This window comes from Balaenoptera acutorostrata, chromosome 9 (assembly GCF_949987535.1).
Source record: "Balaenoptera acutorostrata chromosome 9, mBalAcu1.1, whole genome shotgun sequence".
Taxonomy (NCBI): Eukaryota; Metazoa; Chordata; class Mammalia; order Artiodactyla; family Balaenopteridae; genus Balaenoptera; species Balaenoptera acutorostrata.
Genome location: NC_080072.1, coordinates 54,649,072 through 54,662,126, shown reverse-complemented (window position 1 = coordinate 54,662,126; position 13,055 = coordinate 54,649,072). Strand labels below are relative to the sequence as shown.

General features: G+C 41.8%; 1 protein-coding gene across 1 annotated transcript; it reads left to right on the top strand.

Moving 5' to 3' along the window:
- Window positions 1-250: 250 nt before the first annotated feature.
- LOC102999235 (olfactory receptor 2AT4-like) lies at window positions 251-1,216 on the top strand. The gene has a single exon (XM_007173757.2). It carries the CDS (start codon window positions 251-253, stop codon window positions 1,214-1,216), a length of 966 nt encoding a protein of 321 aa, XP_007173819.1.
- Window positions 1,217-13,055: the final 11,839 nt, after the last annotated feature.

Below are 13,055 nucleotides of genomic sequence, written 5' to 3'. Positions count from 1 at the left end.
CCTTCTCACAGCCTTGCACATTGTAGATACTTACTAAAGAGTTGATGGAAGAAGGAAGGAGTAAATTGTGCGTTAAGATGGAAGAGTTAATATTGGATGGTACCACCAGTCCTCTAAACTTGGTCATAAATGATTTGGATTGCATTAATTGTAGAGTGAACTGAACGGAATTCTCCTTCCAAACTCCTGTTTTATCCAGTTTCCAGATGCTCTGATGGCCTGTCACCCTGGCATGTAGCTCTGTCTCACCATGGATGCCACAGCCTGTAATGGATCAAAAGACTCTTCACCCATCTTCTACCTGGTGGGCATCCCCTCTCTACAGGAGTTCCTCTTCCTCCCTGTCTCCTTCATCTTCTTGTTCTTCTACCTGCTTATCCTGGTGGGTAACACCCTGATCCTGGTGGAGGTGGTGATAGAGCCCAGACTCCACAAGCCCATGTACTTCTTCCTGATCAACCTCTCAGCCCTGGACATCCTCTTCACCACATCCACTGTCCCAAAGATGCTATCTCTCCTCTTACTCGGGGACCACTACCTCGGCTTCTCTGCCTGCTTCTTGCAGATGTACCTTTTCCACAGCTTCTCCTGCTCTGAAGCCTTCATCCTGGTGGTCATGGCCTATGACCGCTATGTGGCTATCTGCTACCCACTGCACTACCGTGTCCACATGACCCCACAGACCAATGCTACACTGGCAGCCAGTGCCTGGCTCACTGCCCTCCTTCTGCCCATCCCAGCAGTACTGCAGACCTTCCACATGGCTTTTGACAACACTGCTCACATCTACCATGGCTTCTGTGACCACTTGGCTGTGGTCCAGGCCTCCTGCTCTGACACCACACCCCAGACATTCATGGGCTTCTGCATCGCCATGGTGGTGTCCTTCCTGCCCCTTCTCCTGGTGCTTCTCTCCTATGCCCATATCCTCGCCACAGTGCTTCGCGTCAGCTCCCAAGAAGGACGCTCGAAAGCCTTCTCTACCTGCAGCTCCCACCTCCTGGTGGTTGGCACTTATTATTCATCCATTGCCATAGCCTACGTGGCCTACAGGGCTGACCTACCCCTTGACTTCCACATCATGGGTAACATGGTGCATGCTATTCTCACACCTGTCCTCAACCCTCTCATCTACACGCTGAGGAACAAGGATGTCAAAGCAGCCATCACCAAAATAACATGTCCCCAAGACCCAGGACATTCTGGGGACCCTTGATCCTTAGATGTAGTTAATCCTGCTCCCAGGATACCTGTGTGCTAAGAAGAGAGCATGCTATCAAAAAAGTTTTTTGAAGGAAAGAATGACTTATAGCAGGGCCAAAAGTACACCACTGGGGCTTCCCTTTCCATTAATAAGCTACATAATGATACCAGCTCTTTTGTGGAAAGAAATAAGAATGTCAGATAAAATATAAAAAGTATCTTCTTAAAAGTATCAAATAGATTTTTTTAATATAATAAGGCTAAAATAGTAATAAAGATGGGAACGCAAAGAGGTTAGTTATTAAGACATAGAGAGACATATAGATCAATGAAACAGAGAGCCCAGAAACAGACCCTTGAATATATGGACAATTGATATATAAATGACACTGCAGATCAGGTTCAAAAATGGACATATAATCAAGGGTATTAGTACTATCAGATATCCATATGTCAAAAAATGAAATTGGTCTCTTACCTCAAACAAACACAAAAATCAATCTCAACCTAAATATGAAAGGTGAAACTATAAAACTGTATCGGAGACTATAGTCCTGATCTTGGGATGAGGAAATATTTCTTAAATAAGACTTTTTAAAAGCTCTAAACCCAGAGAAAAAAAGTGTACATTTGACTGCTTTAAAATGTAAAATTTCTGAGAATTCCCTGGAGGTCCAGTGGTTAGGACTCAGCACTTTCACTGCTGTGGCCTGAGTTCAATCCCTGGTCAGGGAACTAAGATCCCGCAAGCCACACAGCACAGCCAAAAAAAAAAAAAAAAAGTAAAATTTCTACTCCTCAAAAGTCACCAAAAAGAGAATGGAAAGTCAACATACAGAACAAAAGAAGTTATTTGCAATGCATATAACCAACTAAAAGACTCAGGACTCATAGTCAGGATATATAGAGAATCACTTCAAATCAATTTTTAAAAAAGGTAGTCAAGCCATTAGAAAAAATATCATTAGAGCAAAATAATTCACAAGAGGGAATAAACAAATGTCCAATAAATATAAGAAAATGTGCTCAACCTCTTTAGTAATAGGAGAAATGCAAATTACAACAGCAAATAGTTACCACTAGAAACCAGTCAGACTGGCTAAAATGTCAAAGTGTGATGATACCCAGGTTGACGAGGATGTGGGTCGATGGAGCTTTCATACATGGAGAGTGGGAATGTTAATTGGTACAGCCACTTTGGAAAATAATTTACCGCTCTCTTATGAAGTCGAAGACCCATATACTCTATGATCTAGCACAGTGTCATTTCTCCAATTTGTGAAATGTTCCTAAAACATAACACTACATACCAATAAAATATGAAAGAATTATGTATACATGCAACAACATAGAGGAAACTCACATAGTACTGAGTGAAAGAATCACAACTCAAAAGGATACATGTGATATGATTCCAGTTATATAAAGTTTAATGACAGGCAAAGCTGAACTACATTTTTTATCAATGCATACAGATGTCATTAACTGTGAAGAAAAGAGAAGGCATATTTATTACAAAAATCAGAATCATGGTTATTTCTGCAAGAGAGGGAGAGGGTTGTAATCAGAGAGGGCTACTGAGGGGCTTATGAGGTGCTGGCAATGTTTCATTCTCCCCTGAATGATGGTGACATGGTGTTTTCTTTACAATTAAACTGTATATTTAGGCTTTATACAGTTTTGCTCTGTATGAATATTGTATCTCATTATAAACTCTGACAAGGCATCATTCCACTGGGCAGAGGCTGCAATAGTAGTTCTCAATGTCTGGTCCAAGTCTTCCCATGGGTACAATGGATAATGGTGGTTTTCACATCCACAGTAAGCATCAAGCTGCTGAATATAATTTTCTCCATTTGTTCATTCATTTAAGAAGTCTTCACTGAGCATGCGGGAAGTACTAGTCGATACAGTAAAAGCTAGAGACAGAGATAAATCAGGACAGTTGCTGCCATGAATTTGCTCACAGTCTAGTGAAGGAGACAGGTGTGGGCAGAAATAGCACAGTGAGGTAGGTGCTGTTTCAGAGAGAAGCACAGGGGGTGGTGGGAACACACTGGGTAATACTGAACATTTAATCCAAGGTAAAAACGCATCCCATAACTACTGTTAACCTATGCACTTGTTACTGTGTGTCTGGGAGCCCTCATGGAGTTAACACCGTGGTGGATGTGGACTGACTGAACAGAAGCCCTGAACTGCTCCCATCAGAGAAGGAGAGCTTTCACTCTAGTGCAGACCAGGATGTGGTGGGGCACCCCTGTTGCCTCCTGTCAGGAGGAACTGAGTTTTAGCTTGGACCAATCCCCACCTGCCATCAAGAAATGGAGTTTACACTCAATTAAACCCAAAGAATTTTAACACCCAGTCCCTTTCAGGAATCACACAGGTCAAAAAGGGATCAGGGATGTATTCTCTACAGTGTCCCCCAAACAGGCAGAAAGGAAAACCATTCTCAGAAGAGTGAATGGAGCAGCCAATGACATTTTTGTGGCTTGTGTTAAAAGGAAGAAAATCTTCCTTAGCAAATTGTGATAAAGGTGCAGCACTTAAGTGGAACTTTAAGTAAGGGCATTAGCAGAGAGTGAGAATTCCAGCAAATAGTAGTTTTCATACCTGATTTTAAAGTCACAAGTATAACAATTTTAAGTCAAAATTATGAAACAAGGCGTTTTTAGTGAATTCTAGCCTCCATTTCTGCTCCCTCCACCTGTTGCACCCCCCCTTAAAGATACCGTTTTTATTCATTTTTTGGTTTTTCCGTCCATTTTTAACATAAGGAAATCCATATATTTACACATATATGTATAACATATAAACATGGCTATATTATACAAAAATATGGCAATCTGGCCATATTTCCACTCCACCTTAGAGGAGTGGTAGCATACTATAGGTGCTGTTCTGCATCCTGATTTTAAAAATTTAATCGGTAGTTTATAGAGATTAAGTTTTTGTTTAAGACGGGAGAAATAACAGCATATTTGTACACTGATGGGAATAATCCAGGAGACAGTAAAAAAAAAAAAATTCGTGATAGGAGACAGAGGGGAGAATTATTGGAGTGACTGGCTTTCGATAGGAGCATGAAGAGTTCATCCATGGGAACAGACCAACTTCCTAGTCAGAGTGTGGCACAGATGTCGGTAGGTGGGTGGAGATGGGATGGGACTCTATGGGACTTCTCTCCTGACTGGCTGGAACGACAATGGGGAAAGATATCAGTGGATTGGGTAGAGAAGGTGTGAAAAAGTCATGTAGAAGAGGAGGCAAGGGAATAAAGCAGGGACGTACTGGATGACTGCCTGCCAGCATTAAGGTCGTACTTGAGTTAGGTTTACTGTCTGCAGAGCCTTCTTACATTAAACTCAGATAAGGTACACTTACGTCAGGAAAATACTTTCTCTTTTTTTTTAAATTTTATTTATTTATTTATTTATGGCTGTGTTGGGTCTTCGTTTCTGTGCGAGGGCTTTCTCTAGTTGTGGCAAGTGGGGGCCACTCTTCATCGCGGTGCGCGCACCTCTCACTATCGCGGCCTCCCTTGTTGCGAAGCACAGGCTCCAGACGCGCAGGCTCAGTAATTGTGGCTCACGGGCCTAGTTGCTCCGCGGCATGTGGGATCTCCCCAGACCAGGGCTTGAACCCGTGTCCCCTGCATTGGCAGGCAGATTCTCAACCACCGCGTCACCAGGGAAGCCCTCTTTTTTTTTTTTTTTTAATAAATTTATATATTTATTTATTTTTGGCTGCATTGGGTCTTCGTTGCTGCGCATGGGCTTTCTCTAGTTGCGGCGGGTGGGGGCTACTCTTCATTGCTGTGCGCAGGTTTCTCATTGTGGTGGCTTTTCTGGTTGCGGAGCACGGGTTCTAGGCGCCTAGGCTTCAGTAGTTGTGGCTCGCCAGCTTAGCTGCTCCGCAGCACGTGGGATCTTCCTGGGTCAGGGCTCGAACCCGTGTCCCCTGCATTGGCAGGCTGATTCTTAACCACTGCGCCACCAGGGAAGCCCAGGAAAATACTTTCTTAAAATCGATTTCACTTTTACCTAAAAGTGCAGCGCTTATCCTGAGTCATAGTATGTACAACTAATAGTCCTAATGTTACTGGTTCTTCCCAGTGGAGATTTTTTTTAAAGACTAAGCATTGGAATAATCACATAAGCCAAGTTGATCAGGCAGAGATGATCTGATTTTTTTTAACCCAATCTGTCCTCACAAATGGCTACCTAAAGCTTCTTGTCAGGAAAATCAAATCTGTCAGCTAAATGACATAAGCTGTCATGTATTAAGTACACATATCATGAGCCTACTATATGCTATATTTTATATCTCAATATTACTGGGAGAGAAAGAAAAAGAAAGATTAAAAAATAAATTCTAAGATTCCAAAAGCTAGTTTAAAATGCTTCTAAACTTAATCAGAATACTGAGCTCTAAAACTGATTTTAGTTATCACTTTCACAAAGTGAAAATACTTCTGTAGTCATGAGATTTTGATTCCATTATAAGAGCGATATTTATGTAATACCATTTTTCTGCATTGATTTTATACATTCTTGATGGTAAATAAAATGGTTATAGTATACTGAATTCTTATTTTGTGCTTCCTGTTTTTATTCCAAATAGCATGGTTCACTTTAATTTCTTTTATCTTTCCTTATGTTTTCTTCAAATATCTTCCCAGAATTGTCCACACTAACCTTTTCTAGTTTCACCTTTGAAGACATCATTTTCTCTAAACTAACTTTTTCTAGTTCTAAGCAATACATGTTTTAAATAATCTGCACACTTTTTCTATGCTATCTTTAAAATAATAAAAGCTCTGTCACTGAATGCTACTTCCACGATATTTGGAAATTGAACAGCACACTCCTAAATAACCAATGGGTCAAAAAGAAATCACAAGGGAAATCAGAAAATATTTTGAAATGAATGAAAATGAAAACACAATGTACCAAAACTTATGAGATGCAGCTAAAACAGTGCTTAGAGGGAAATTTAGAGCTGTAAATACTTATATTAAAAAAGAACGATCTCAAATTAATAACCTAATTTTTAACTTTAAGAAATTAGAAAAGAAAAGCAAACTAAATTCAAAGCAAGCAGTGGGCATGAAATAATGATAAAGATTAGAGTGGAAGTAAATTAAAGAGAACAGAAAAACAGTAGAGAAAATAGACAAAACCAAAATTGGTTCTTTGAATTTATCAACAAAATTGACAAACTTCAGCTAGATTGACTAAGAAAAAAGAAAGAAGACCTAATTACTAAAATCAAAAATGAAAGAAAGGACATTTTACCGACTATAGAGACATAAATAAGAAATGTTAAAAGCAGAGACCACTGTGCAACATCTGAAACGAAAAGCTGAGTTTATCACTAGTTTAAGCATGGGGACGCTGTAGTTTCTGGCACAGTTCGTTTCTGAGCAACACAGGGAGCTGATCTTATATAGGGTTGTGGAAAATGTGGAGATCAGGGGTTGGTGGACTTTCAGGAGTGGGAGTACCCAGGGATTGGTTTGCCTTCAGCCATAACAGTGTGGTTACTGGAGCGAAGCAGTTACTGGGTGGCTGACTTTGAGACTGGCTGGCTTTCAGCAGTGTGTGTACTGATGTGGAACTGTCACTGAGTGATGAACAGGTTTAAAAAAAAGTTCTGATGACTGTTTGTCACCTTAGCTATAGAAGAGCCAGTCATTTCCTAGAAGTATGAGAACATTTTTATTCTCAGAGGTAATGAAATAAATCATATTTTATCCCATAATATTATAACAGTAAGTCTTAGAATGTTGGCTTTTTACAAGGAAATGTCAGCCAACTGTTTAGCTCTCCTATTTAGGTTCATTTTCTTTAGTAAAACAAAATAAAATTAGAAACCTAAAAGGAATCTAAGTTTTGGTCTGTGTTTGTTTTCTCCAACTTAACTGCAATTCTACCAACTGTTGTACTCCATGTGGTTCTTTTGGCCCAAGTTCCCAAGTCTCTTAATTACTTTCATCCATAACATCCCAGAAAGCCTTTAGGTATCCTCAAGCTGCCAAAAGCTGGCTCTGTATGTTTATTAAGGAGTTCTGCAGTGTCTGAGAAACAGAAAACAGAACAAAAGATACACTTTACGATCTGGTTATTCTGCAGAATTCTTTGCCTTTAACTTAAGAATGGTTAGATCTTCTCCCTCAGAAACACCTTCAGCATTTACCTTTATGATCCGGAAGCAAAGATCCACATACACAAATTTATCCCCAACCCAAATTTCTCTCTTCAATCAGATGGATTTGGAGAGGAGGAGATGGCACATATAGTTCTTGCTTGTTATTCAAAGAAACTTCCCAAACCACCTTCAGCTCCATCTTGAAGTTGGTTAGATCAGGAGGGGCTGCAGCCTCTGCTGTACTGGTTTTTGGTTTCCATGAAGTTTTGTACTCAGCTGCCAATGGCCTAGTAATCTGGCATCCTGCAGTTGTAAATCTACAGTCAGTAGAGATCTATTCTGGAAGTCTCTTCTGTGGGCTGAAATGAATGGCTCAGGCATGGTTTTCTCCTGGTTCTGGGCAGCAGCAGCAGCAGGCACTGGTGTAACAATGTCATCTTAGTCATTGCTGTGGCTCAGTGTTCTCAGAGCCTCTGAGTTTGAAGCTGGGACCATTCCTGTACATGCACACATGCAGATTTTAAAAATGACTTACTGCTTGCCCCAGAATTCCTACTCCTAAGGATCTATCTCAGAGAAATATTGGGGTGTATGTGCCCCCCAAATGCATGTTAAGAGGATGTTAATTATAATATTGTTCATGATATCAATAATTGGATACAACTCAAATGTCCATCAGCAGGGAAATTATTAGATAAACTATGTAATATCCACACTATCAAATACCAAATATCAGATAAAAGAATGAAGTAGATCAGACATAGAAAGATTCCAAGACTTACTAAGTTAGAATATAAGTGACACAAAAAGTACAAAATGATTTAATTTATGCTAAGAGCAAAACAAAGCAAAGCTACATGCATGCAAATGTTTAGAAAAGGTCTGGAAAGAACAGACCAAATTACTCATAGTGATTACCTCTGAGGAGGGAAGGGGAAATATGGGGAAAGGCTGGTGTGAAGAAAACTTCCACTTTTTAGTCAATAAAATACTTTACAATGGCATCTATTTATTACTTGGAAATTTTAAAAAAATTTTTATATTTTATACATATTAGTGAAAGAATGACAGAGTCAGAAATAGAGAGCTATGGAGCTAAAGGAGAGAATCAGAAAGCCTGAGGCAGGAACGGGCTTTGGCACTGCCTAGGGTTGGGGCACAGACCTCCACCTCACATATAACAGCACTAGTTATTGATATATTCCTATCATGCTACAGGGTTTCCTATTTGGGTTTATGAAAATAGTAGCTCTCACTTAATTGAATGTTTACCATTTGATAGGCACTGGGCTAAGCATGAAATCTTCCCGGTAGCCCGTTATACTCTTTTTACAGATAAAGAAAGGAAGGCTCAGTGAGGCTAAGGGATTTGTCCAAGGTGACATAACTAGAAAGAACTCAAGTCTCAGCCATTAGATGATGTGCTATGCTGCTGAATTGCTGAACCAGATTTGGAGCCTTGGGTCCAAATCCCAGCTCTGCCACCAGCTACTCATGTGACCTAGGTCAAGTCAGTTTACTTCTCCAGATCCCGGTTTCCTCAAATGTCATATAGTAGGAATAATCCTCTTGGCTGTTATGACACCGGATAGGAAAACAGGAATCAAACTGCTGCATTAGTAATAACATTCTAGGACCCATGAAGTTGGTTAATGATGCTATTTTCATTATCTGCAAAGCCCAGGGCCAAGTCCCCGGCTCTACCCTAGGAAGTTGTTCCCAGCTGGCGGGTAAGGGGTCCCACAGGGGAGCCAACTTCAGGGAGAGCGCCCCAGCAGGCCCTGGCTCTGGGGTTTAATGGGCCGTGGTTCAGCCCCAACCTGGCTCTTTCCCCTGGGGCCAAGTGTGATGACTCCTCAGAAGACACCAAGGTAGATTGGACTTGGCAGGTGAGCGGAGATGAGGAGGGAGTGTCTAGAAGCGAGGAAAGGCTGGGGCAGGCAGACAGGCTCAGGGAGGCCAGGGGCATGCAGACCCATGCTGAGCAGCCCAGGAGTACACACCTGCTGTGAGAGTGTCTGGGTCCCCATGTGCACACACTGTCGGACTGTGTGACTCCAGGTGAGCCACCCTGGCAGGACAGACAGGGAGGTGCAGTCACAAACAAGAGGCTGATGATCTTGTAAGAGAGTTTCCCACAAGGAGGCGAGGCCGATGACAGTAAAAGAAATGGGGATATTTAACGAGGCGTCTGTCAACACTATGAGTCACAGATGAGGGAACTGCAGTTCAGAGAGGGAAGGTGGAAGGTGGTGGAGCCAGAAAGGAAACCCAGGTCTTTCTAACTCCAGGTAATGAACACAAACTCTGTAAGTCAGACATATCCTGCTCCTTTTTTCTACGGGAACAGCACAGGGTAGGGGAAATATGAGAGAATGGCATGGATTTGGGAGCTGTAGTGACGTGTAATGACACAATGACTATAAGGAATCTAGCGTGCAACAGAAGCTTAATCAATGGGAGAACCTCACTCTCCCTTCTTAGAGGCTTGGGCCATGAGGCGTCCATCTCCAACACCTCACGGAGCCAAATAGAGAGAGGGGACACTCAAAAATGTGTACTGAGTTGGAGGAGATCATCTCTTCCAGAGCCCTCATTTTGCAGATGGGAAAAATAAGGCTTAGAGGCCCAAAGTCACAGCAAGAGAGTGGCAGAGCTGGCCCAGGAGCCAGGACTCTTGTTTGCCAGGCAGGGCTCAGTCTTTTGCAGCAGGCTGGCTCCAGAACAACCTCTGCTCTCACCCCTCACCAGCCTTGAACAAATATCTGTTCTTCTCCGACCCTCAGTTTCTCATTTGTTGAAGGGACATAACCACTGCCTGAAAGGGTTTGGTGATGGGAGGAGAAATGTACAGTGTCAGGTTGGACATTCAGTGATTGGTTTTTCTGTCCTTCTCTGTCCCCCACCAGCCCTGTAACTGGCTCGTAGATAATCCAGACCAAGGAAATGGTCTTCTAACAATGTTTAGTATTCTTAAGCACTGAAAACACCCCCTGTAATATGTATTCAAAATAAAGTCATTTAATCTAAACCACAAAATAAATGTAAAGAAGTCCAGAAAATTTCTGATTTTTACCATGATGCTGCACCAATGCTTTTTTAAAATATCAAACACTAAATTCTTTCAAAAATATTTTTTGGTGCTCCCATGTGTCTGGCATCCTAAGTGCATGCTTGGTTTGTCTGTTGCATAGGCCCACTCCGTCAAATAGAAATTTAGGGAAAGGAGTGCTTCAGTGCCTTGTGGTAAGCAAATAAACCTCAACTGGTTGGTCTGTCTTGTGGCCTCAAGAAGGTGGGACAGCCTGGGTTCACTGCTGAGTTACCCTGGGCTCAAGGTGATAATTCAGCCCTGCTGATAGTCTAGTTCTGGTCCTGTCACCCACTTACTGTGTGACCTTGGGCAAGTCACAGCCTCCTTCCGAGCCTCCCTTTTTGTATTCCCCATCTGTATAAGAAAAGGGTTAGAGTAGAACTTTTCATTGCTGATGACCCCTTCATTCCAATTTTATGGTTCAATAGCAAAACAAAGCCAGTAGGGAAAGCTGCTTTCTGGTCCCTGTCTCTGGAGCCCCAAGCTCCTGAGAAGGGTGGTAGTGCATCATTAAACAGAAAAAATCAGGCCCCATTACAGCCCTGCAAGCGCTCCTAGTCTGATAGAGCCACAGACACATAAATAGACAGACAACCCAGTGTGATCATTTTGATGACAAAGAAAAGCACAGGAACTGTGAGAGCCCAGAAAAGAGGCCTCCAAGCCAGCCAAGATCAGCAAAGACTTCTTGGAGGAGGGAACATTGGAGCATAGTTTGGAAGAAGAACAAAGCAAGAGCAAGGAGTTGCCATTGACTAGAGTAAGGAGAAATAAGGCTATAAGACGATAAGCTTTGAATGGCAGGCTAAGGAATCATCTCTCATGAAAAATCCTTATGAACACTGATGGGAGCCAGGACACTGGGTTTAAGACCCAGCTCTGCTATGAACTTGTTGGTAGACCTTGGGAAGACACTGTTTCTGGACTTCAGACTCAGCATCTGTCTCCCCCACTTAATAGCAATGGACCAGTGGAGGGAGGAGAAGAGGTACAATTGGACTTGATCGCTCTGAATTTCTTCCACTCAAACCCCAACTCAGCTTAACTCGGTGACATTCAATGCAAAATTGACTTCTCTGAGCTCTAACAACATGCGGGAAAATAAATGTAGTTTGCATCAACTTGGGTATGAGAGAAACCTGGTGACTGGCTTTGGCAGATTGGATTTGGTCAGCTGAGGGTTTACTCTTTTAAGTTGAGGTGCAGGAGTTTTGTTTTCCTGTCTGGACAATGGGGGCTAACCTCTAAAACACTTTTTTTTCTCTTTCAAAGAAGCCTTCATTCACAGTGGAGTGGCCTGTTCTGGGTGTCTTTTAGAAAGACATTTTACCAGCCTTCACTCCCTAATGGGGAATCAGGCCACCCTCCAGGCTTAAGAGACCAAAGAACAAATTGAAATTTATGATTGTTGCTTTCAATATCATCTTAGAAGTGGAAGAGGAAAGAGAAAATCTTTGCCCCAATTTCTCCCCACATGAAAACTTAAGCTTGGGCAAGCCCTTGCCCCTTTTGCCTACAAAGAAGAAAAACTGGCTGGACATTTCTAGGTTTAGCATTTTTACGATTCAATGGCATGAAAGATGTTTTATTAGAAGTAAAATCAGGGAGGGAATCATCTCAGAATCATATTCCCAGAGAAGAAAACAATTTGTGATTATGAGTTCACTTTGGAGTACTCCCTGGAGTTCCAATTCTTCGGATCCTTCTTGCACCCGTGTTTCTCCAATTTACTAAAAAAGGTGATTTGTGTATTTATCCAGTTTTGCCTAATTGTTGCAGTGGAAGTGTTGGGCTACTGTGACCTATTATGTCCTACACAAGAATGGAAGTCCAGACACCTAGCTTAAAAGGAGTCAGGAAGAACCACTACTCAAGGCATACAAGAGGGAATTCCCTGGCGGTCCAGTGGTTAGGACTCTGCTCTCACTGCCAAGGGCCTGGGTTCAATCTCTGGTCGGGGAACTAAGATCCCACAAGCTGCGTGGAGCAGCACGCCGCTCAAAAAAAGGCATACGAGAGAAAAATAAGCTTAATAACTATGTGAGCAATAACATGTTGCAAAGAACCTTGGAGAAAGCAACATGGTGGAACTTTGAGTGAGTGCAAAAGTAGATGCATGAGTTTAAAGACTTGATTTAAGAGCTCTGACATCCCAAACCAGACAATGAAATCTAAGACGAAGACTAGCAGAAATCTTTCCAGAGAATTTTTCACAATCATAATTCAACAATCAACTGTTTAGGTCTGATTTTCCTAGTAAAATGTAAACTCTAAGAAGATAGGGACTTTGCCTGTCTCCTTCATTTTCATCACTGTATCAACTGAACATAGCACCATGTCTTTCATTTGGTAGGTTATTAGTTAATTAATAATTAATGTTTGACAAAAGAAAGGAGGTAGAAGTTTTGGGTTCACATGGTAGAAGTCAATACCATATCCTACCATGAGTCTGCAAGTGCTGGTTGTAAATATCATGTTTATATTTTGACTAGAGAGTAAATATTATAAAATTCTCATTCCAGAATCCTTTGCTTCTATGGTTTCCAGATATTCCAGTGTCCAGACGTTCCAGCTGCCCATCCCCCAGAAATCCAGCTGTCTCATT

Excerpts from the sequence above, each read along its gene's own strand:
- LOC102999235 (XM_007173757.2), top strand. The coding sequence starts at position 251 with ATGGATGCCACAGCCTGTAATGGATCAAAAGACTCTTCACCCATCTTC.